The 26,702-nt window shown below is 45.0% G+C and overlaps 1 protein-coding gene across 1 annotated transcript in view; it reads right to left on the reverse strand.

Moving 5' to 3' along the window:
• Positions 1–18,202: 18,202 nt before the first annotated feature.
• NELFA (negative elongation factor complex member A) overlaps positions 18,203–26,702 on the reverse strand; it is an 83,865-nt gene continuing 75,365 nt past the window's right edge. The window contains exon 11 of the mRNA XM_030191108.1: positions 18,203–19,397. Within this exon, the coding sequence (XP_030046968.1) occupies positions 19,213–19,397 (185 nt within the window). The 3' untranslated portion in view covers positions 18,203–19,212. The remainder of the gene's footprint in view (positions 19,398–26,702) is intronic.

Consider the following 26,702-nt stretch of genomic DNA (forward strand, 5'->3'; position numbering starts at 1 on the left):
TGTAGCTATCAGTAGCCATTAGTGGACATGTAGTTTAGGAAGGGGCTGTGAGGGTTTCATGTCTCAATTAAAGGAGTGCAGGAATAAAAAAAAAATTAAGAACCTCTGGCTTAGGCCATTTTCTTGTTGCTTGATTCGCTTTCCGCTCAACCTCACAGACAGATGGCACGATGTTCTTTTCTATAATTTTCAGATATATTGAGTCCATCAGGGATATCAAGCTAAGTCTTGATGCAGCCCCACAGCATGATACCTCCATCATCATGCTTGACAATCAAAAGCTGGTGTTCTTGGAAGGCAGAGTTTAATTTTCACTACACAACATTTATTATTGTGACAGAAAAGTTCAAATTTTTGATTAATCTTTCTAGAGACCATTATTCTTCAAGTCTTGTAGGATGTTTAGATACTCTAAGAAATCTGACGCAGGACGCAATATTATTTTCAGACAGCAGTGGTTTGTCTCTTACTATTCTCATTCATTTTTTCCCTGATGGTTCAGGCATAAATTGGCAAATGTATTTGTGAATAAAATTTGCTATTGAGCAAATATAATTTCTAATCAAGGCCCAAAATGTAACTTATCAAAGTAAGTATACAGTAACATTTGGGCATGGGATGATGGTTCAAACTATCTTTGATGATCTGCAATGCAGGACTTTGAGCGATATTGGAATAAATTGAGTTCACAGCAAGAGTAATCAGCAACATGGGTGAGGTTAGTGGTGAAAACCTTAATTAATTCTCTCATTAAAAAATGACATATCCTGAACATATAATTTCATACATGACACATGAGGTTTCAAAACAAAAACAACAAAGTTAAATGTTCCAACACTGACCCTATGCCTGAAACAAGTGGGCACCCTGGGGGGAATCATCCACAGATTTATATGTATTGGAAACATATATCTGTTCTTTTAAAGTAAAAAATTTAGCCTGATCATTCTTAAAAGAAATTGCTGGTGTGGTTGGAGTGGGATCTTGTTGTCAACGGCAGAAAATAATTGGCATTAGACAATTGATGTTCTACCTCTTGAAGAGACTGATGGACATGTTGGATAACTACCTCACTCCCTTTATCTGCTGGGTTAACTACCAACGAGAAGGAAGACAATTCTCACAATGCTCCAATGTTATTCCCAGAGTTAAATAAGGAGAAAAAAAAAAGGGCAGCATTTAGATTGTTCCAATGTAGCAAGATCTTTTAACACCATCTCTCAAAAAGTAGTAATAGCTGCCTTTGCGTCTACAGGCAGTTATGGACAGAGGGCCAGATTCTGTATATGGTGCTGAAAGTGAAACACCAGGAAGATCCATGTGAAGCTCACTCTATAAAGGGTGCCCAACCTTTATAGAATACTAGCATAATTATTGATCAATCAAGTTGCACATGAATCTTGTATCTGCTTGCAAATTCCAGCATCTAACTTTGGATGACCTATATACAAACCGGGGGGGGGGGGGGGGGGGTAGTGTTTAAGGTTCATGGTACAACTACCTGCGAGTCAACAAGAGTTATTGACTATGTTGACTTGTCCATGCTCTAAGATTCACGTTAGGTGTACTCTTAGGAAAACGCACGTAAGGCTGCTAGAACAGTGCATTAATTTAAACACCAAAAATTTACAAGTCCTATAGTGGAACATTGTGGCAACTTTTCTCAAGCTTTGGAGGCTGTGTGAATTGGGTGGTTACTTTACACATCTCCATTTCTGTGAAAAAAATTGTGGATTTATAGACTACAAACAAGTTACCTAGAGGGACTTAATACAGAAGTTAACAACCTATTTTGACTTTGTTATGATAACATGCTGTAACTTCTGTATATTCTACTGGTGTGTAGTGATGAGCAATTATATAATGGACAGTGATGTTACATTTTGATTGGTTCCAGAGGCTTCACTAATAGTGACACTTGGTTCTGATATTTAGAGGTCAGCAACCCATTAAACAGGGATTTCTGTGAAGTTTTCAGATGTATGTCCCTTGATCCAGATCCAAAGATTTTAATTGATGCGATACTGAACATTAATTGATAAGCATAAGATTAGAACTATTATGGGATCAAGAAAATCTTTCTGGAATACTTAATTGTTTAACCAACAGGGAAAGATATTGGTAAACTTGATTGAGGAGCTCTTTCAGAAAAGTAAATGTTCTTCATTATGACAATTTTCTCTGTTTTTCAAAAATGTTTCTCTCACTAAGGGCCATGTTTACTAAGCTGCGTTATAGGCGCGTTAGTGTTAACACGCATTAACCGTGTATGTGCCTACAATATCCCTATAGGTGCCTACACAGAGCGTGTACTAATTGTAGGCATGTTAAAAAAAGCTAACGTACCTTAGTAAACAGGGCCCTAAAAGTTTTGTTTGAAAAAAATAGTACTTTAGCAGCCCCATTTAGTAAAAGGGGCCCCCAACAAGAGGAAGCATTTTATCAGATAACTAAGAACAAGTTTTCTCTCCCCCCACCTCTTCACTTTAATTAACCTAGTCCCACCTCATCCTGCAATTTTATTTATCTAAAAGATTACTACCTCTTATAGCCAAGCATCAAGGTGGTGTGTCTGGACAGTGGATGAAAACTGCCACTTTACCCTCCTTCCACTATACATGTAGAGTTGAGCTGGTTAAAGGGATTTTTGGCCTGATGCTAGCCATATGTGTCTCTCTCAAAATTCATAGATATGGTAGCCAATAGGAAACTGCCTTGTGTTCAATTATCTTTTTCTTTGAGGGATAGAATGAAGATACATACCTGTAGCAGGTATTCTCCGAGGACAAGCAGGCTCAATATTCTTACATGTGGGTCGTAGTCTGCAACGGCCCAGGATACGGAAGAAGAAAAAACGTCAAGAGCTAAAGAACCTTCCCGAACGTTCCGCAGCACGGGCCGACCCACCACACATGTGTGGGTGGCTTCCCGCCCGCGACGCGAACGTGCAGTGATTAGTTTAATAAAAAGCAAAACAATATAAATGAAACAACTCCAACGGGGAGGAGGGAGGGTTGTAAGAATATTGAGCCTGCTGTCCTCGGAGAATACCTGCTACAGGTATGTATCTTCATTTTCTCCGAGGACAAGCAGGCTCAATATTCTTACATGTGGGGTATCCCTAGCCCCCAGGTTCACTCAAAACAAAGAACATCGGTCAATTGGGCACCACTGGGAAGCTAGGGTCCATTGAGCTGATCTATGTAGGCGAGCCATGGGAGTCACATGAACCGTGGAGGCCATTTGCCCTAAGAGTCTCAACATCTGCCAAGCTGTGATCTGTTGAGACGCTCGAGCCAAGGACACTAGGGCCAGAAGATTGCCCTTGCCTGGGGAAGATAAGCTCGAGACGTTTATGTATCCAACAGAGCTCCAATGAACTCCAATTTCTGCACTGGAACAAGATGGGACTTGGGATAATTTATTACAAACCCCAGTAGCTCCAGCAGTTGAATAGTAATCTACATGGACTGTAGAGCCCCTGCCTCCAAAGTGTTCTTCACCAGCCAATCGTCAAGATAAGGGAACACATGCACTCCCAGTCTGCGTAGCGATGCTACGACAACTGCCAGACATTTTGTGAAGACTCTGGCCGCAGATGCTAGGCCAAAGGGCAGTACACAGTACTGAAAGTGCTGAGTTGCCAGCTATTAGATTGTAAGCTCTTTGAGCAGGGACTGTCTTTCTTCTATGTTTGTACAGCGCTGCGTATGCCTTGTAGCGCTATAGAAATGCTAAATAGTAGTAGTAGTAGTAGTAGATACACATTACAAGTCCTTCCTTTCTGCACATGTCTGGAAGCTGATGGGAGGGGCAGGTATACCTTTGACAAGCAAATGTCCTGTTTATGCTTCCTCTGAGTCCTTTGTTTTATTCAGGTGCCCACCTTAGTCCATCTTTTGTTAGGTGGGAGGGCAGAGGAAGCTCTTTTGTGTTTGTTAAGTGTGTGTAGTTAAAAAGGAATGGAGAGAGAGAGGCTTGAAATGAAACTATTCTCCAAAAGCTGCACAAACATATATCTTCAAAAGATACACAAATACAGTGGTGGAAATAAGTATTTGATCCCTTGCTGATTTTGTAAGTTTGCCCACTGACAAAGACATGAGCAGCCCATAATTGAAGGGTAGGTTATTGGTAACAGTGAGAGATAGCACATCACAAATTAAATCCGGAAAATCACATTGTGGAAAGTATATGAATTTATTTGCATTCTGCAGAGGGAAATAAGTATTTGATCCCCCACCAACCAGTAAGAGATCTGGCCCCTACAGACCAGGTAGATGCTCCAAATCAACTCGTTACCTGCATGACAGACAGCTGTCGGCAATGGTCACCTGTATGAAAGACACCTGTCCATAGACTCAGTGAATCAGTCAGACTCTAACCTCTACAAAATGGCCAAGAGCAAGGAGCTGTCTAAGGATGTCAGGGACAAGATCATACACCTGCACAAGGCTGGAATGGGCTACAAAACCATCAGTAAGACGCTGGGCGAGAAGGAGACAACTGTTGGTGCCATAGTAAGAAAATGGAAGAAGTACAAAATGACTGTCAATCGACAAAGACCTGGGGCTCCACGCAAAATCTCACCTCGTGGGGTATCCTTGATCATGAGGAAGGTTAGAAATCAGCCTACAACTACAAGGGGGGAACTTGTCAATGATCTCAAGGCAGCTGGGACCACTGTCACCACGAAAACCATTGGTAACACATTACGACATAACGGATTGCAATCCTGCAGTGCCCGCAAGGTCCCCCTGCTCCGGAAGGCACATGTGACGGCCCGTCTGAAGTTTGCCAGTGAACACCTGGATGATGCCGAGAGTGATTGGGAGAAGGTGCTGTGGTCAGATGAGACAAAAATTGAGCTCTTTGGCATGAACTCAACTCGCCGTGTTTGGAGGAAGAGAAATGCTGCCTATGACCCAAAGAACACCGTCCCCACTGTCAAGCATGGAGGTGGAAATGTTATGTTTTGGGGGTGTTTCTCTGCTAAGGGCACAGGACTACTTCACCGCATCAATGGGAGAATGGATGGGGCCATGTACCGTACAATTCTGAGTGACAACCTCCTTCCCTCCGCCAGGGCCTTAAAAATGGGTCGTGGCTGGGTCTTCCAGCACGACAATGACCCAAAACATACAGCCAAGGCAACAAAGGAGTGGCTCAGGAAGAAGCACATTAGGGTCATGGAGTGGCCTAGCCAGTCACCAGACCTTAATCCCATTGAAAACTTATGGAGGGAGCTGAAGCTGCGAGTTGCCAAGCGACAGCCCAGAACTCTTAATGATTTAGAGATGATCTGCAAAGAGGAGTGGACCAAAATTCCTCCTGACATGTGTGCAAACCTCATCATCAACTACAGAAGACGTCTGACCGCTGTGCTTGCCAACAAGGGTTTTGCCACCAAGTATTAGGTCTTGTTTGCCAGAGGGATTAAATACTTATTTCCCTCTGCAGAATGCAAATAAATTCATATACTTTCCACAATGTGATTTTCCGGATTTAATTTGTGATGTGCTATCTCTCACTGTTACCAATAACCTACCCTTCAATTATGGGCTGCTCATGTCTTTGTCAGTGGGCAAACTTACAAAATCAGCAAGGGATCAAATACTTATTTCCACCACTGTATATTGGTGTATATATAATCCAGCAAATATGCTACATATTTCAGTAATAAACTGATACCATTACATCCTTACTTAAATCGGTGGAGTAGGATCAGAGGGAAGCCCACAGGACTCTTCATCTGAAAAGTACCTGGGGTCTTCCTCTTCTCCCCATGAGCATTCCTCCTTGATATCGGACAGAAACTCCCTAAGAGCAGCCCGACCCCGAGCCTGCCTTGACTTCGAGGATCGACGACCTTGTGGGGGATGTCGAGAGGTCGACCCCTGCCTGGACTCCGGTGAGGGGGTGTCGACCCGGGTCGGTAGCGCAAGCGGCACCGAGGGCGGGGACCTCCTCACAGGTGATGGCCCAGATGCCGTCTCTATAGTCGGTACGGGAGGCGCAAGCACCCCCGACACCGAGGCCAACTGACGAAACAACCCTTCCAGAAGCTCTGGAAGAAGGGCCCGGATGCGCTCATTGAGAGCTGCCATCGGAAAAGGCTGTGGGGCCAGTGCAGGAGTCGGTGTCAGAATCTGAGGGGGCTCGAGAGCCGGTACCAGGCTGCCAGATGACAGATGCATCGGCACCTCCTGAATGGAAGGTGAGCGGTCCTCCCGGCGCCGATGCTTCTCGGGTGCCAACTCCTTCGGCACCCCGGAGCTCTCGGTACTGTGCCTGGAAGGAGATCGATGACTATGCTTCTTCACCTTCGCTCGACGCCCGTGATCAAGACTCGGTATCAAAGAGGAGGACGTGGAATCCACACGCCTCCTCGGGGCCAGGTCCCACAAAGGTCTGTCACGAGGGGCCTGCATAGCAGGAGGCGTCGCGATGGGTGGAGACCCACTTGATGCCTCACTGTTCCCAGCTCGATGCAGTCTCTCGGCAGCCTTTACCTGTGCTCCCGGTGTCGCTGCTTCCGACGTCGATGCCAATGCCCTCGGTGCCGATGTCGAAGGACCGGACTGCTCAGAAAAAAGTTTTCCACGCGAAGCCTCTCGAGCCACTTGGGTCTGCTTCTTCATCAATTTACAGAGCTTACAGGCAGCTGGGAGATGGTCGGGCCCAAGACACCACGCGTGGGGGTCGGTGCTCGAGATGGTCCGGCTGCAGTGAGTACAACGCTTGAAGCCACTGGGAGTCTTCGATGACATGGGCGGGAATATAGCAGCCTCAAAATTAAAAGGCTTGATGGTGCCAATACAAAAGGGCACAAAAAGAAGGAAAAAGACCCGGCCGAGCGGCCTAAAGGCCGGCTGCGACAAAAAAGAAAGAAAATTTTAAAGGATGAGCAAAATTAAGAAATAATGAAGGAAAAACCAAAAAAGTTTATTTTTTTTAAAACTAGAGTTAACTATAAAAGAAAATAAGATGAAAGTTAGCGATAAAAGCCCACAAAACCATCTCCTGAGCTGAAACTGCAGTGAGGAACAAACCCGACTGTCCAGGATCGTGGGGGAAAAAAAAAAAAAAAAAAAGAGAGAGACACTAATCACTGCACGTTCGCATTGCGGGCGGGAAGCCACCCACGCATGCGTGGTAGGTTGGCCCGTGCGGCGGAACGTTCGAGAAGGTTCTTTAGCTCTTGAAGTTTTGTCGTCTTCCGTCTCCTGGGCTGTCACAGACAACGACCCACACGTAAGAATATTGAACCTGCTTGTCCTTGGAGAAAAAAGTTACTCTTTAGCTGATGTGGTGAAGGAGCCAGTTCTCTTCGAATACTAAAATGTAACTGATATATAAATCAGGGCCAGAGCAACCTGGTAAGCATCCTAAATGGCAGGGGGCACGAAAAGCTGCCATGACCACTCTTACCTTTTGTGCCACGTAGCATTGGTGGAAGGATCATCAAATCACAAGGCCCACCTTCACTTCTGCTGCCATACCCCTGGGTCCACTTAAGCAATGAAAGCACCAACTGTAAATGCCAGGAGACTTGATGTGGCATTGTGTATGCTCATGAAGGCCCTACTGGTCCCACTCTTTCTGATGCATTCCATGTGAGTCAGAAGAGCCAGAACTAGCAGGGCCTTGGTGAGCCCATGGGCTTGAAGGCTTCTGGTGCATATCACTGGTGCTTTGTTCATTGCAGCCACAGGACTGAAGGCATGGCAGAGGTAGCATAAGGGAAGGAGGTATGTTTAAGGGAGGGATGTATATCTACATCTAGAGAGAGGGAGTGATGCTGGACAAGTCGGCGTGTGAAATGGAGGGGAAAGGAAAGGAGCAACAATTAACAGAGAGGGGGATGGAAGAGAAAAGAGGCTGGATTTTTTAATTTGGGGTGGGGGGGGGGGGGGATGTGCACTGATTTATAAGTTAGAAGGGGCACTAGAAACCCCTAACACTGGCCTTGGAAGCCTCAAAGAATGTGATGATCAAACTGTATTGTTGGATTCTGAATATTTCAATGCTGTCATGATACATGATCCCTTTCTGTACTATATATTGTGTTGGCTTCCATGAGCAATTAAGATGAGCAAAACAATCTTGTACAGTTTCTTTAGAAAATCTAATCTTTTATTATTATTATACATCTTGTCTTACACCAAAATACATATCAGAAGACAGATGACCTTGACTTTTTACAGATGTACAAAAACAATGACTAGAAAACATGAGATATGCTACAGATGTATTTTACAAAGTGACATTTCGTTGAGGGCACCAGATTCCAAGAGGGCTCTGACTAAATTTACAATTTTATTTTTTTCCAGTCAAATCTTATGACAAATACTCAAGCTACAATAAAAGTGGTCTGCAGTTTTACATTAAAATGAAGATACATACCCGTAGCAGGTATTCTCCAAGGACAAGCAGGCTCAGTATTCTTACGTATGGGTCGTCGTCCGCAACGGCCCAGGAGTCCGGAACTTTGAAAAACAAAAAAGTCTCCAGAACGCGCCGTCAAACGGGCCAAACGCACTGAGCATTTGCGAACTGCTTCCCGCCCGCGACGCGAGTGTGCCCTAACTAGTTAGTGAAAAGCAAAGGAGAGAACTGTAACAACTCCAATGGGGAGGAGGGAAGGTTGTAAGAATACCGAGCCTGCTGTCCTCGGAGAATACCTGCTACAGGTATGTATTTTCATTTTCTCCGAGGACAAGCAGGCTCAGTATTCTTACATATGGGGTATCCCTAGCCCCCAGGCTCACTAAAAATAATAAACATTGGTCAACTGGGCATCACAATGGCGAGGACATAACAGAGATTGACCTGAAAAGGAACTCAAGTGAGAGTGCAGCCTGGAACAGAACATAAATGGGCCTAGAAGGGTGGAGTTGGATTCTAAACCCCGAACAGATTCTGCAGCACCAACTGCCCAAACAGACTGTCGCGTCGGGTATCCTGCTGAAGGCAGTAGTGAGATGTGAATGTGTGGACAGATGACCACATTGCAGCCTTGCAAATCTCTTCAACAGAAGCTGACTTTAAATGAGCCACTGACGCAGTCATGGCTCTGACATTATGAGCTGTGACATGGCCCTCTAGAGTCAGCCCAGCTTGGGCGTAAGTGAAGGATATGCAATCCGCTAGCCAATTAGAGATGGTGTGTTTTCCGATGGCGACTCCCCTCCTGTTGGGATCAAAGGAAACAAACAACTGGGCGGACTGTCGATAGGGCTTAGTCCGCTCCACATAAAAGGCCAATGCTCTCTTACAGTCCAAGGTGTGCAACTTGTCTTCACCAGGGCAGGTATGAAGGCGGGGGAAAAATGTTGGCAAGACAATTGACTGGCTCAGATGGAACTCCGACATCACCTTCGACAAGAACTTAGGGTGAGTGCGGAGGACTACTCTGTTATAATGAAACTTGATATAAGGTGCATGCACTACCAGGGCTTGGAGCTCACTGACTCTACGAGCTGAAGTAACGGCCACCAAGAAAATGATCTTCTAGGTCAAGTACTTCAGATGGCAGGAATTCAGTGGCTCAAAAGGAGCTTTCATCAGCTGGGTGAGAACGACGTTCAGATCCCATGACACTGGTGGAGGTTTGACTGGGGGCTTTGACAAAAGCAAACCTCTCATGAATCTACACTCTCAACATCCAAGCCGTGAGAGCCAGAGACTGGAGGCTGGGGTGCAGAAGCGACCCCTCGTTCTGTGTGATGAGGATCGGAAAACACTCCAATATCCACGGTTCTTCGGAGGACAACTCCAGAAGAGGGAACCAGATTTGATGGGGCCAAAAAGATGCAATCAGAATCATGGTTCCACGGTCTTGCTTGAGTTTCAGCAAAGTCTTCCCTACTAGAGGTATGGGAGGATATGCATACAGAAGGCCTGTCCCCCAATGAAGGAGAAAAGCATCTGACGTTAGTCTGTCGTGGGCCTGAAGTCTGGAACAGAATTGAGGGACTTTGTGATTGGTCTGAGTAGCAAAAAGATCCACCGAGGGGGTGCCCCACACTTGGAAGATCTTGTGGACAACTTCCAAGTTCAGTGACCACTCGTGAGATTGCATGATTCTGCTCAACCTGTTGGCCAGACTGTTTATGCCTGCCAGATACGTGGCTTGGAGAAACATACCGTGATGGTGCGCCCAAAGCCACATCTTGACGGCTTCCTGATACAGAGGGCGAGATCCGGTGCCCCCCTGCTTGTTGGTGTAATACATTGCAACCTGGTTGTCTGTCTGAATTGAAATGATTTGATTGGACAGCCGATCTATGAAAGCCTTGAGAGCGTTCCAGATCGCTCGTAATTCCAGGAGGTTGATCTGAAGATCTTTTTCCTGAAAAGACCAAGCTCCTTGAGTGTGAAGCCCATCTACATGAGCTCCCCACCCCAGGAGGGATGCATCCGTCATCAGCACATTTTGTGGCTGAGGAATTTGGAATGGATGTCCCAAGGTCAAATTGGATCAAATGGTCCACCACTGAATGGAGCTGCAAAACTCGGTGGCGAGATGGATTACATCCTCTAGATCCCCTGTGGCCTGACACCACTGAGATGCTAGGGTCCATTGAGCTTATTTCATATGTAGATGTGCCATGGGAGTTACATGAACTGTGGAGGCCATGTGTCCTAAGAGTCTCAACATCTGCCGAGCTGAGATCTGTTGAGACGCTCGAGCCATGGACACGATGGCTAGGAGATTGTCCGCCCTTGCCTGGGGAAGATAAGCTCGAGACATCCGTGTGTCCAACAGAGCTCCAATGAACTCCAATTTCTGTACAGGGACAAGGTGGGACTTGGGATAATTGATTACAAATCCCAGTAGCTCCAACAGTCAAATAGTCATCCGCATGGACTGTAGAGCCCCTGCCTCCGAGGTGCTCTTCACCAGCCAATCGTCGAGATAAGGAAACACATGCACTCCCAGTCTGCGTAGCGATGCTGCAATAACTGACAGACACTTTGTGAAGACCCTGGGCGCAGATGCGAGGCCAAAGGGCAGTACACAGTACTGAAAGTGCTGAGTTCCCAGTCGGAATCGAAGATACTTCCTGTGAGCTGGGAGTATCGAGATGCGAGTATAGGCATCCTTTAAGTCCAGAGAGCATAGCCAATCGTTCTCCTGAATCATGGGAAGAAGGGTGCCCAGGGAAACCATCCTGAACTTTTCTCGGACCAGGAATTTGTTCAAGGCCCTTAGGTCTAGGATGAGACGCATCCTCCGTTTTCTTTTGCACAAGGAAGTACCTGGAATAGAATCCCAGCCCTTCTTCCCCTGGTGGAACGGGTTTGACCGCATTGGCCTTTAGCAGGGCGGAGAGTTCCTCTGCAAGTACCTGCTTGTGCTGGGAGCTGAAGGACTGAGCTCCCGGTGGGCAATTTGGAGGCTTGGAAACCAGATTGAGAGTGTATCCTAGCCAGACTATTTGAACAACCCACCTGTCGGAGGTTATAAGAGGCCACCTTTGGTGAAAAAATATCAACCTCCCCCCGAAGGGCAAGCCGTCCGGCATGGACACTTTTTTTGAGGCTATGCTGCAGTGGAGCCAGTCAAAAGCCCGTCCCTTGCTTTTGCTAGGGAGCCCTAGGAACCTTAGGCACACGGCGTTGACGGGAACGCGCATGCTGGGGCTGAGCCTGAACCGGCTGCCGGGAAGCAGGAGTGTACCTAAGCCTGTTATAGGAATAGGGAGCACTCCCTCTTCCCTCCAAAAAACCTCCTAGAAGAGGAGGCTGTAGCAGAAGACGTCTGGTGGGAGAATCCATGGCGTCATGATGCTTTTTTATCTGATTGACCATGTCCTCTACTTTTTCTCCAAAAAGATTATCCCCCTGGCAAGGAACATCCGCCATTCGCTGCTGGATCTTCTGATCCAGGTCAGAAACACGCATCCATGAGAGTCTGTGCATCACTATACCTTGAGCAGCTACTCGGGATGCCACATCAAAAGTGTCTTAAGACCACCTGGCCAGGAATTTGTGACACGCCTTCTGCTGCCTGACTACCTGGTGAAAAGGTTCAGCAAGCTCCGAAGGAAGAGCTTCAACTAAACTGGACAGTCGCCTCACCGAGTTCCGTAAGTGAATGCTCATGTAGAGCTGGTACGTCTGGATCTTGGCAGCGAGTATTGAGGCCTGATACATTTTCCTCCCAAAAGAATCCAAGGTCCTAGACTCTCTGCCTGGGGGTGCCGAGGCATAGTCTCTAGTACTCTTGGCACTTCTGAGAGCAGAGTCCACCACCATGGAATCGTGAGGAAGTTGGGCATTCATCATTACAAGCTCTCCACGGACTCTGTACTGGGACTCGGATTTCTTGGGGATAACTGGGTTAGAAAGAGGGCAAGACCAATTTCGCATAAGCACGTCCCCGAGTGTATTATGCAAGGGGGGGGCGGAGCAACCTATGTGGGCGGAGAAGGATAATCCAAGACCTCGAGCATCTCAACCCTGGGCTCATCCACAACCTCCATAGGGAATGGAATGTCCTTAGACATTTCCCTAACAAAAGATGAAAAAGAAAGACTCTCAGGAGGAGACATTCTACTCTCAATGGGCAGAGTAGGATCAGAGGGGACCCCACATGACTCTTCCTCCGAAAAGTATCTGGGGTCCTGCTCCTCTTCCCACAAGCGCTCATCGGTGTTGGACAAAAGCTCTGTAAGAGCAGCCCAAACCCGAGCCTGTCTCCATGTCAAGGATCGACGACCTCGTGGGGGGTGTCGAGAAGTCTACCCCTGCCTAGACTCCGGCGAAGCTTCCTCCACGACATTGACGGGGAATCGACCCAGTTGGCAGCCGACACCGGTACCGCAAGCAGCACAGAGGACAGGGACCTCCTCACAGGCGATGACCCAGATGGCGCCTCTGCAGTCGGTATGGAAGGTGCAAGCACCCCCGACACAGAGGCAGATTGACACAGCAACCCTTCCAGGAGCTCTGGAAGAAGGGCCCGGATGCGTTCGTCGAGAGCTTCCATCGGAAGAGGCTGTGGGGCCGGTGCAGGAGTCGGTGCCAGAATCTGAGGGGGCTCGAGAGCCTGTACAAGGCTGCCAGATGACAGATGCATCGGCACCTCTTGTATGGAGTGTGAGCGGTCCTCCCGGCGCCGACGCTTCTCGGGTGCCGACTCCCTCGGCTCCCCGGAGCTCCCAGTACCGTGCATGGAAGGAGATCGATGACGGTGCCTCTTATCCTTCGCTCGATGCCCGTCATCGAGACTCCTCGGAACCAATGAGGACGACGTGGAATCCTCACGCCTCCTCGGGGCCGGGTCCAACAAAGGTCGGTCCCGGGGGGCCTGCATAGCAATAGGCCTCACGATGGGTGGAGACCCACTCGATGCCTCGCTGCTCCCAGCTCGATGCAGTCTCTCGGCAGCCATTACCTGCGCTCTCGGTGTCGATGCGTGCCTCGATGTAGACATTGATGCCTATGCCTTCGGTGTCGGTGTCAAAGGACCGGACCGCTCAGAAAAGTTTCTCACTCTGAGCCTCTCAAGCCACTTGGGTCCGCTTCTTCATCAATTTGCACAGTTTACAGGCAGCTGGGAGATGGTCGGGCCCAAGACACTGAAGACACCACGCGTGGGGGTCGGTGCTCGAGATGGTCTGGTTGCAGCGAGTACAATGCTTGAAGCCGCTGGGAATCTTCGATGACATGGGCGGGAAAATAGCAGCCGTGAAATTAAAAGGCTCGATGGTGCCAATAAAAAAGGGCACAAAAGAGGGAAAAAGACCCGGCCGAGCAGCCTAAAGGTCGGCCACGACGAAAACTAAAGGAAACTTTAAAAGATGAGAAAAACTAAGAAAAATGAAGGAAAAACAATTTAAAAAAAATATATATTATTTTACTGAAAGTAAAAACTAAGAAAGAAATAAGAAAGAAATAAGAAAAAATAGCAATAAACGCTAAAAGTCCGTCTCCTGAGCGAAAAACCTGGACAGCGGGGAAAACTTGACTGTTCAGAAACGCGGAGAAGAAAAAACTAGTTAGGGTACACTCGTGTTGTGGGAAGCCGTTCGCACATACTCAGTACGCTCGGCCCGCACGACGGCGCGTTCTGGAGACTTCTTTTTGTTTCTAAAAGTTTTGGACGACGACCCATATGTAAGAATATTGAGCCTGCTTGTTCTCGGAGAAAAAAAGCATACAAAATGTCTTGTCACTTAAATGGGGTTTTGTACTCTTGCCAAAAAACTGACAATTCTCCCATTATCTCCAGCTTCAACCACCATCTCTCTGGGATTTAACAGTGCCCAATGCTAGCAATATTCAAAAGACACAAAACAATCTGCGATACAGTATAGATACAGACTCAGAAGAACAGGTTTTTCCAGCATATAAGGAATCTAGCATCCAAGAGTTCCATTTAATCTTTTCCAAGCTATTCATCTTAACTTGAGAAAATACTGACAATAAAAAAATTTCAGTATATAACACTTGAGTGTATGCAGCTTTCTATTCTGTCCCTCTACCTTTGCAATGTTTCTAAAACAACTGGCTACACTTATTCTCAATTCTGTAAAACAAGTAGGAAAAGCATAAGAAGCATGGTTCATATAATTCTTTCCAACATACACACACACGGGTGTGGAAACACCACCCAAGATAACAGAACACAGCATGATTCAAGACTATGCAGAGTTTTAGGCAAGAGAACCATTTTGTTTTGTAAAAGTTGCTACTCCTCCAATCCTATATCTTGCACATGGTTAGGAGTTCCTTTTCTTTTTCCTTTCCCCACTGAAAAGGATCTGTTCAGTTTCTATATGTACAACATTTAAGAAGAACTGTTCAAGAGAAATCAAGTGTAAGGGATGTCTTCATCTTGTTACCAGTCTGAAAAACACTTTGCACACTGACACTAAATTGAGGAAGGGAACAATGAAATAATGGAGAATAAACCTGCTGAAAGTTCACATAACACACGTGACCTGTTTGCCAGAAAAAGCATCTCAACTTAATTGTCAAGGAAACACTGACTTTTCTTTTAATAAATGAAAAATATTTCCTCAGTCTCTCAATACTCATCCCCCTTTGGAGAACAGAAAAACAGATTGAATATCAAGCTGCTTTGGCCAAGTGCATGTATGTACTTTAATGCAGGATAGATTATTTTGGACCAAAAATGGGTTTCGATCAATACACACACACAAAGCCCCATGTGGCTGAGAAATCATTTTTACTTTAGTTTTAAAGATATTATCAAACTCAATTGCAAAAACAGCTAAGAACTGGAAAGATGAAAGACCAACACAAAAACACAAGACTTCCCTTATAGCAGAGTGGGATTGGATTCTGCAGTTCTCTTTTAAAAACTAACATAACTTTAAAAGCATATCTGCTACCAAGGGGCCAGTTTACTAAGCCACGGTAGGGCTATCGTACACCAAATCGGCTCTCCCGCCAGGGTAGAAGAGCCTGGCAGTACTTCCGAAGTTGGTGCGCGCAGTTTCCCGTGTTAGAAAATAATTTCTTATTTTCTACCGTGGGGGCATTCCCGGCAGTAATTGGCAACTCAGCCATATTGTTGCACACTGCCCGATTACTGCATGAGCCCTTACTGCCTACTAAATAGATGGCGGTAAGGGCTCCGGCAGTAAATATGCTATTTACTGCCCCATTTTAAAAAAGCCTTTTTCTTGCACCGGTAAAAAGCCGCCCAGTGTGTGTCAATTTCACGTGCCACAACTAACGCAGGTAACTTTTTACTACAGCTTAGTAAAAGGGCCCCAGAGTAAGCTAAATGCTAGTTTTCTATGCTAAGAGTTGTGCTACATTTTACTAGGGATGTGCATACAGCGAAGATACATACCTGTAGCAGGTATTCTCCAAGGACAGCAGGCTGATGGTTCTCACGTGGATCGACGTTCGCGTCAGCCCGGGAACCGGCATTTTGCAAGCAGAATATTAAAAAATCTTGCCAGAGTCTTCTGGCGTGCACTGTGCGGATCGATTTCCCGCCCGTCGGGTTAGCGTTCCCGCTCAGTTTAATCAAAAAGCAAACAACAACTCCAAAGGGGAGGTGGGCGGGTTTGTAAGAACAATCAGCCTGCTGTTCTCGGAGAATACCTGCTACAGGTATGAATCTTTGCTTTCTCAGAGGACAAGCAGGCTGCTTGTTCTCACATGTGCGGTATCCCTAGCAACCAGGCTCACTCAGAACAATGAACATTGGTCAACTGGGTCTCGCAACAGCGAGGACATAACAGAGATTGACCTGAAACCATAAACAACTAACTGAGAGTGCAGCCTGGAACAGAACAAAAATGGGTCTGGGGGGGTGGAGTTGGATTCTAAACCCCAAACAGATTCTGCAGCACCGACTGCCCAAACCGACTGTCACGTCAGGTATCCTGCTGGAGGCAATAGTGAGATGTGAATGTGTGGCCTGATGACCACGTTGCAACCTTGCAAATCTTCTCAATGGAGGCTGACTTTAAGTGAGCCACTGACGTGGCCATGGCTCTAACACTGTGAGCCGTGACATGGCCCTCTAGAGTCAGCCCAGCTTGGACGCAAGTGAAGGATATGCAATCTGCTAGCCAACTGGAGATTGTGCGTTTTCCGATGGCGACTCCCCTCCTGTTGGGATCAAAACAAACAACTAGGCGGACTGTCTAAAGGGCTTTGTCCGCTCCACTTAAAAGGCCAATGCTCTCTTGCAATCCAAGGTATGTAAACTGCTTTTGCCAGGGCGGGTATGAGGATGGGAAAAGAATGTTGGCAAGACAACTGACTGGTTCAGATGGAACTCAGACACCACCACCTTTGGCAGGAACTTTGGGTGCGTGCAGAAGACTACTCTGTTGTGATGGAACTTGATATAAGGTGCATGCACTACCAAGGCCTGAAGCTCACTGGCTCTACGAGCTGAAGTAACAGCCACCAAGAAAACGACCTTCCAGGTCAAGTACTTCAGATGGCAGGAATTCAATGGCTGAAAAGGAGCCCCCCGACACCGAAGCAGATTGGCGCAGTAACCCTTCCAGAAGCTCTGGAAGCAGGGCCCTGATATGCTCGTCGAGAGCCGCCGTCGGACAAGGCTGCGGTGTCGGTATAGGAGCCGGTAGCAGAATCTGCTGAGGCTTGGGTGCAGATACCGGGCAGCTAGACCGATGCACTGGCACCTCCTGAATAGAGGGAGAGCGATCCTCTCGGCGCCGACGCTTCTCGGGTGCTGAATCCCTTGACACCCCGGAGCTCCTGGCACCACGTGTCGAAGGAGAACGATGACGGTACTTCTTTGTCTTCGCTCGACGCCTGTCATCAAAACTCCTCGGTACCAATGAGGAAGACGTCTCCTCAGGGCCGGGTCCGACGAAGGTCGTTTCCGGGGGGCCTGCATAAAGGAGGCCTCGAGACACGTGGAGACCCACTCGATGCCTCACTGCTCCCAGCACGAGTTGGTCGTTCCACAGCCATTACCTTCGCTCCCAACGTCGATGCATCCCTCGATGTCGAAGGACCAGACCGAGCCCCAAAAAGCTTCTCTCGTTGGGCCTCTCGAGAAACTTGAGTCCGTTTCTTCATGCGAAGACACAGACTAAAAGCGGCTGAGCTATTGTCGGGCCCAAGGCACTGGATAAACCAGACGTGGGTATCGGTATCCGAGATGGTCCGATTGCACCGAGTACAACGTTTGAAGCCGCTGGGTGTCTTCGATGACATGGAAGGAAAAACGGCTTTGGCAAAATCAAAAGACACGATTGTGCCTGTTAAAAGACAAAAACGCACGAAAAGAAGGGAACAACCCGACCACGCAGCCTAAGCCGGCTGCGTCGAAAAAGAAAGGAAACTTTAAAAGGGCACAAAAAAATAAAGAAAACTATGGGGGGAAGGTTTTTTTAAACTGCAAATTGTATAAAAAAGAAAAGAAGTAAAGCAAAAGCCTTAAAATCAAAAAGAACTCTTTCCCGGGCCTGAGAGGAGTGGGGAAAAAACTCAACCGCTCCTCAACACGGAGAAAAAATAACTGAGCGGGAACGCTCATGCGACGGGCGGGAAATTGATCCGCGGTGCACGCTGCACAAGTGCCAAAAGACTCTGGCAAGATTTTTTTATATTTTGCTTGCAAAATGCCGGTTCCCAGGCTGACGCAGACATCGACCCACATGTGAGAACAAGCAGCCTGCTTGTCCTCGGAGAACATTTTTAATCCAAAACAGGAAAAAAACCCAAATTGGTTTTTTTTCCTGTCGTCAATAATATGCACTATTTTTTAAAAATTGCCCTTAAACACAATTTTTAAAAAATGAAAAAAATCCCACAACTAACAGTTTTGTGCATGCACACTCCTACATTTTACTGACAGGACATCATATTTTTGAAAATAAGACTTTCCCCCTAGCCTGACACTACAAGCTGGTATTATTTGTATATGGAGATTATCTGTGTTCTCTGCTCTGACTGTATACTGTTCATAGCAGAAGCCAGGTGTCACCATAAAGACACAATTAAAATGGAACACACTGTTACTCACTACTGTTTAAAGGTTCAGGGTCTCTTGCTAATCTTATTCCTTTGCCTTTAAATCATCCACATATTTAACGCTGATACAGGGAAGTTGATTATTCAGATATGATGCATTAATACAACATAAGCTAGCTCTGAAAGCAAGCTCTACCCACTGTACTGTCTGCAGCATTTCTGAAGTAATACAAACAAAGCAAAAAGTTACCCTTGAACTCTATTACCATTTTGGTGAATCCTTTATGTTTTAACTCTGAATTTTTCTTAACCACTGCAAACAGCTACATTAGTACGAGTGCAACAAATTATCCTCATTCACTGTGACAGATTGATAGCACTGCATCTGCTGTAGTAGAAGGAAGTTGTGCCCTCTGTCCAGACAATAGGAACAATGAAAAGATTTAATAGCAAGATTCTTATACTACAGGATAGTACCATTAAACTGTTAACTCTCCCAGGTTTATTAGGATTGGTCCTGCTCCCACTTTGACAACTGTATATTGCTATGATAACCTGCAAAGTGCACATCTTGTACCTTGGGTTTTCATACATAAAATCTAACTCCCTGCATTTGATGCCACCTTCCTTGATCTCAGTAAACAGCAGAAAGCAATGCAACTGTGTGTGTTTGGGATATCATTTTGTACAGTGATTTGATTTTCTTAAAACTGGATGATCAATCCAATGCTTGATTTGGTCCAAACATCATCCTTTTGTCCCTTAGGAAACATTGGTTATAGGTTTGTATTTCTTGAGTCTGGTCCACTTGCCAGTAGAATAGTTCATTTCAAAGACTGTATCTACCAACATTGTGGTGCTACCAGTGCCATCTGCTTTTGGTAAAACTTCTGTATGTTCACTCAGTTTAATCTGAATAATATCACCTTGCTCTGGACAAGGATTCTCTGTAGAGAGAAGAAATATTTACGATTAAAAATAAGTCAACTGGACACATTACAAAAGAGAAGGCTTCTGGGTCACTGACACCTATGTCCCTACCACCTTCAATTAAAGGCAAGATGGTTTAATGCTGAGCCCAAATCCAAGCTGATCTTATACTCGGATTTTTAGTGCAGCACTAATCAAGAAACGCACAAGTCAGGTAACCCCCTTACATCTGATCAGTGTAAAGCTACTGACACAAAGGAGGTTAGGTGGGCGAACTGCTTGATAGCATAAGAAATCTGACAAGTCAAATAAATATGAACTAGCCCAGAAAAATAACATCAAGTCGCAGCAAGCTCTGGAAAATAAGAGCAAATGTTTGAGACAAAGAGCAGATTAGGCCACCTATGCAGTTCTTGGCCATGCTAGTTGTGACATGATTAAGAAAAAAAAAAAAAAAAACCCTTAGCAGCACACAATTGAGAAGAATCAAACTGTAGTTTATTAATTAGCACTGCATTCTTAATAAATAGAAAAGTGTTTGTAGAGAAACAGGTGCAACATCAGCCAAGAATAATAAATATTTTAGTAAGAAAAACACCTACTTTTAACAGTTAAAAAAACCCCAAATAAAACAAACAAAAACTAGAAGTGACAGCAACAATATTATTTCTTTTCAATACTAAGGTTTTGTTACTACATTTAACATTTATAATGGTGATGAAACAGTATCCCCATAAACAAATTTCTTATGTGGACCTAACAAAAAAAAATATTTTATATAAGCAATACATTTTTTTTCTGTCACCATAGTCCCTCTATTTTATCTCCATTTTGTTACTGTCAAAGTTTTGAGAATAACTCCTTAATTATTTCTGTCTTTTGACACTCTCATCAATTTGTTAACAAAAAGTATTTTGGAAACTTCTGTAATTATGTCAATGATATACAAAATATTTTCTGCTTCATTTCCAAATAATTACTCGAGCTTTTATTCTCTCACAGTTTGACCTATTGTAATATGTATATGCTGGTTCCAATAAATTGTTAAAATGGTTACAGACTTTGCAAAACAAGACAGATTATTATGTGGCATTCAGATATTTGTCAGATTTTACTTCCCTTTTATAGAGAACTTCCATATGTTACAAATGCAGGCGCAAACTATATTTAAAATGAGAAGTTCTGAGAGAAGAGGACATTTCTCTGGTAAGTGAATGCTACTTTGCTTTGTGCTTTGGGAACTTAAAGATTGGGGTTTAAAGGAGGAACTGTAGGTTAGTGTTAGGCAAAATAAAAATATAAAAAGCAAATTTTAACAACTAATCGCCATAGTCTTTTCCACTTAGTTTTAAAAGCTGCATTAACAGATAGAATCTAACAAGCACTGCAGGATCTAGTTTAGTCTTCCCACTCCTAGGACAACTCTTCAATTATAGTCAGTTATTGTAATTAGGGTAACAAGCAAGGAGTGCTCTTACAGAGTTTTAAATACATTTCATTACCATCTAAGAAGGAAACACTAAATAAATCATACAATATACTATATAAACTAAAATACACTTTTGTATTAGGCTATTATCCTTAATACTGTAGCAAGTTTGAAATTATTGAAAAACTCAAAAACACTAAGATGGAGTTAGCAGTCCAGCAGCGAGAGGGGTGCTATCCAGTCTTTTGTGCTGAGTGTCACATGTATGATTATCTCCCAGTTGGTGATATGTCATATGTGTGTGCCCGATGCAAAGAGCTCCTAGCTCTTAGAGAACGTGTCCATTCTCTTGACGCTAGAGTAGCAGACTTGGTGTAGCTGAGAAAGACAGAAAGGTACATAGAGGAGACCTGCAGGGATGTTGTAGAGAAATCCCACCTCCAGTCTGGTAGCCCTTGTGCTACCTTGGAGGAGGGAGGTCTCCTAGAAGGAAACCATCACCCTGGTGAAGTAGGAAGTACTCCTGTAGCCAGGACCTGCCCACCAGCGGATGTACTATCCTCTCGCACCGAGGATATGTCTCCAAGTGCTGCCCGGGAGGGAAACATTAGGACAGCCGTTGTAGTTGGTGATTTGATCATTAGGCATATAGATAGCTGGGTGGCTGGTGGACGTGAGGATCGCCTGGTGACTTGCCTGCCTGGTGTGAAGGTGGCGGACCTCACGCGTCACCTAGATAGGATTTTAGATAGTGCTGGGGAGGAGTCGGCTGACTTGGTACATGTGGGTACCAATGACGTAGGAAAATGTGGGAGAGAGGTTCTGGAAGCCAAATTTAGGCTCTTAGGTAGAAAGCTCAAATCCAGATCCTCTAGGGTAGCATTTTCTGAAATGCTACCTGTTCCACATGCAAGGCCAAAGAGACAAGCAGAGCTCCGGAGTCTCAATGCGTGGATGAGACGATGGTGCAGGTGGGACCAGGCTGCTGGCATCGGCATTTAAAAAGGAGATAGAGCAGCTTTTAAACTAGAAATGGGGGGAAGACCGACAGTCGCTCAAAAGCGCATGGTTCGGGATAAGGTATCTTGCAAGGATACCTCACAAACAGGGAAGATAGGGTTTCTGGATAGTGAAGTTGCACAACAGACCCTGGTAGGCCAGGTGCCCTTAAATACAACCAAAGATCAGACAAAAGATGGCAAATCATTAGTGTCAAGTACTAAGCATCATGCAAATAGGAACAACAAACATACTCGGAAATGTTTATATGCAAATGCTAGGAGTCTAAGAAATAAGATGGGAGAGTTGGAATATATTGCACTAAATGAAAAAATGGATATAATAGGCATTACTGAGACCTGGTGGAAGGAGGATAACCAGTGGGACACTGTCATACTGGGGTACAAAGTATATCGTAGCGATAGGGTGGAATGGACTGGTGGAGGGGTAGCATTGTATATTAACGAGAGCCTTGACTCAGATAGATTACAAATTCAGCAGGACACAAATCACACCTTTGAATCATTGTGGGTTGAAATTCCATGCATAAAAGGGAAAAGGACGGTAATAGGAGTGTACTACTGTCCACCTCGCCAGGATGAGCAGGTAGACGCAGAAATGATAAAAGAAATCAGAGACGCAAACAAAATGGGCAATGTGATAATAATGGGTGACTTCAATTATCCAAATATAGACTGGGTAAATGTAACATCGGGACACGCTAGAGAGGTACAATTCCTTGATGAAATCAAGGACAGCTTTATGGAGCAGCTGGTGCAGGAGCCGACGAAAGAAGGAAAAATTCTAGACTTGGTCCTTAGTGGAGCACATGATCTGGTGAGGGACGTTATGGTACTGGGGCCGCTTGATAACAGTGATCATAATATGATCAGTTTTGATATCAACCTTGAAGTAACTATACACAGGAAGTCAAATACGTTAGTGTTTAACTTTAAAAAAAGAAGACTATGATAAAATGAGAAGAACGGTTAAAAAAAAAACGTAGGGGGGCAACTAAGAAGGTAAAAACTGTACAACAGGCATGGACACTGTTCAAAAATACCATCCTGGAGGCCCAGGCCAAACATATTCCGCGAATTAGAAAAGAAAGACGGAAGTCCAAAAGACAGCCGGCTTGGTTGAAAAGTGAGGTGAAGGAAGCTATTAGGGCTAAAAGAAACGCCTTCAGAAAATGGAAGAAGGAACCGTCTGAAAATAAGAAGCAGCAGCATAAGGAGTGTCAAAGCAAATGCAAGGCGCAGATAAAGAGGGATTACGAAAAAAAGATAGCATTAGAGGCAAAAAAACGTAGCAAACTTTTTTTCGGTATATTAAAAGCAGGAAGCCGGCAAAAAAAATTGGTTGGGCCGCTGGATGACAGAGGGGTAAAAGGGGCGATCAAGGCAGATAAAGACGTAGCGGAGAGATTGAATGAATTCTTTGCTTCAGTCTTCACCGAGGAAGATTTGGGTGGGATACCGGTGTCAGAAATGGTATTTCAAACGGACGAGTCGGAGAAACTTACTGACTTCACAGTAACCCTGGAGGACGTAATGGGGCAGTTCAGCAAACTGAAGAGTAGCAAATCTCCTGGACCGGATGGTATTCATCCTAGAGTACTGATAGAACTGAAAAATGAGCTTGCAGAGCTACTGTTAGTGATATGCAATTTATCCTTAAAATCGAGCGTGGTACCGGAAGATTGGAGGGTGGCCAATGTAACGCCCATTTTTAAAAAAGGTTCCAGGGGAGATCCGGGAAATTATAGACCGGTGAGTCTGACGTCGGTGCCGGGGAAAATGGTAGAGGCTATTATCAAAAACAAAATTACAGAGCACATCCAAGGACATGGATTACTGAGACCAAGTCAGCACGGCTTTTGTGTGGGGAAATCTTGCCTGACCAATTTACTTCAATTCTTTGAAGGAGTAAACAAACATGTGGACAAAGGGGAGCCGGTTGATATTGTGTATCTGGATTTTCAAAAGGCGTTTGACAAGGTACCTCATAAAAGGCTACAGAGGAAATTGGAGGGTCATGGGATAGGAGGAAATGTCCTATTGTGGATTAAGAACTGGTTGAAGGATAGGAAATAGAGAGTGGGGTTAAATGGGCAGTATTCACAATGGAGAAGGGTAGTTAGTGGGGTTCCTCAGGGGTCTGTGCTAGGACCGCTGCTTTTTAATATATTCATAAATGATTTAGAGATGGGAGTAACTAGCGAGGTAATTCAATTTGCTGATGACACAAAGTTATTCAAAGTCGTTAACTCCCAACAGGATTATGAAAATTACGAGACTGGGCGGCTAAATGGCAGATGACGTTTAATGTAAGCAAGTGCAAGGTGATGCATGTGGGGAAAAAAGAACCCGAATTATAGCTACGTCATGCAAGGTTCCACGTTAGGAGTTACGGACCAAGAAAGGGATCTGGGTGTCGTCGTCGATAATACACTGAAACCTTCTGCTCAGTGTGCTGCTGCGGCTAGGAAAGCGAATAGAATGTTGGGTATTATTAGGAAAGGTATCGAAAACAGGTGTGAGGATGTTATAATGCTGTTGTATCGCTCCATGGTGCGACCGCACCTTGAGTATTGTGTTCAATTCTGGTCGCCACATCTCAAGAAAGATATAGTAGAATTGGAAAAGGTGCAGAGAAGGGCGACTAAAATGATAGGGAAGTTGTCCCATCCCCGCTATAAAGAAAGACTAAGGAAGCTAGGGCTTTTCAGCTTGGAGAAGAGACGGCTGAGGGGAGACATGATAGAGGTATATAAAATAATGAGTGGAGTGGAACAGGTGGATGTGAAGCATCTGTTCACGCTTTCCAAAAATACTAGGACTAGGGGGCATGCGATGAAACTACAGTGTAGTAAATTTAAAACAAATCAGAGAAAATGTTTCTTCACCCAACGCATAATTAAACTCTGGAATTTGTTGCCGGAGAACGTGGTGAAGGCGGTTAGCTTAGCAGAGTTTAAAAAGGGGTTAGACAGTTTTCTAAAGAACAAGTCCATAAACCACTACTAAATGGACTTGGGAAAAATCCACAATTCCAGGAATAACATGTATACAATGTTTGTGCGTTTGGAAAGCTCGCCAGGTGCCCTTGGCCTGGATTGGCTGCTGTCGTGGACAGGATGCTGGGCTCGATGGACCCTTGGTCTTTTCCCAGTGTGGCATTACTTATGTACTTATATATGTATACTAGAGAGTTGCACAGGGATAGAAATTTTACCCATCCCCAATGGAATCTAACCTATACCCACCCATACTCATTAAGATCATTTCCATCCCCATCCATACCCGGAGTCAATACTATTATTTACTTGCTTGCTGCCCTCTGTTTCCTCCCAACTCCAACAGCCTCCCATGATTTTTGGATGGTATTCGCTATTCAACTGATGAGTGTTCCAAAACACATTCTAGCGCTCCAATTGCCTCTCTCCATACATTCCATACACCGCCTTGAGTGAACTCCTTCAAAAAGGCAGTAAATAAATCCTAATGAATAAAATTCCAAGTCTCATTCTGGTACTCCAATTACCTCTCTCTGGGGCCCTTTAACTAAGGCACATAGGTGGCTACGTGCATCCGTGTGTCAATTTGGAACTACCACCCGACTACCGCGTGCCCTAGGCAGTAATTCCTTTTTTTACATGTGTCAGACTACCTTGTGGCGGTAATCGGACCTTACTAAGTCAATGGATGGCGGTAAGATCTCAGGCCCAAAATGGATAGTGATAGGAGTGTACTACCATCCACCTGGCCAGGATGAACAGACGGATGCAGAAATGTTAAAGGAAATTAGGGACGCAAACAAACTGGGCAACACAATAATAATGGGTGATTTCAATTGCCCCGATAATGACTGGGTAAATGTAACATCGGGGCACGCTAGGGAGGTAAAATTCCTTGATGAAATCAAGGACAGCTTTATGGAGCAGCTGGTACAGGAGCCGACGAGAGAAGGAAAAACTCTAGACCTAGTCCTTAGTGGAGTGGATGATCTGGTGCAGGAGGTAATGGTGCTGGGGCCGCTTGATAACAGTGTTCATAATATGGTCGGATTTGATATTAGCTTTGAAGTAAGTATACATAGGAAATCAAATACATTAGCATTTAACTTTTAAAAAGGAGACTATGATAAAATGAGAACGATGAAAAAAAACTTGGAGGAGCGGCTGCGAGGGTCAAAAATTTACATCAGGCATGGATGCTGTTCAAAAACACACTAGAAAGCCAAGTGAAAACTACAACAAAGAAAATGTTGAATCAATGTGGAAACTCAAACGTGTGAAACCATTCTTCCCGAGGGAAACTTTCCGGAACCTGATACAATCAATGGTACTATGCCACCTAGACTACTGCAATGGAATTTATGCGGTATGCACTCATAAAGAAACTTCAGAACGCTCAAAACACAGCAGCCAGGCTTATATTTGGAAAAACGCGATTCGGAAGCGACAAGACCCTCCGTGAAAAATTGCACTGGCTCTCAATCAAAGAACATACTGCTTTCAAAATCTGCACCCTGGTTCATAAGATTATCTACGGCGAGGCCCCAGGATACATGACAGACCTCATCTACCTACCAATCAGAAATACAACTGGATCAACATGAACATATCTAAACCTCCACTACCCAAGCTGCAAAGGACTCAAATACAAATCAACTTATGCATCCAGCTTTTCCTACAGAAGCACACAACTATGGAACGCACTATGAAAAGCCGTGAAAACAACCTATAACCACCTAAACTTCCAGAAATCACTAAAAACCTACTTGTTCAAAAAGACATACCCTACCAACCCTACTTAAATACCTGAACCCTGAAACACTACGAAACCAAAGAACGTAATGGATATAACTTAACTCTTCCTCTATACGATTC

This window comes from Microcaecilia unicolor, chromosome 2 (genome assembly GCF_901765095.1).
Source record: "Microcaecilia unicolor chromosome 2, aMicUni1.1, whole genome shotgun sequence".
NCBI classification, from domain to species: domain Eukaryota; kingdom Metazoa; phylum Chordata; class Amphibia; order Gymnophiona; family Siphonopidae; genus Microcaecilia; species Microcaecilia unicolor.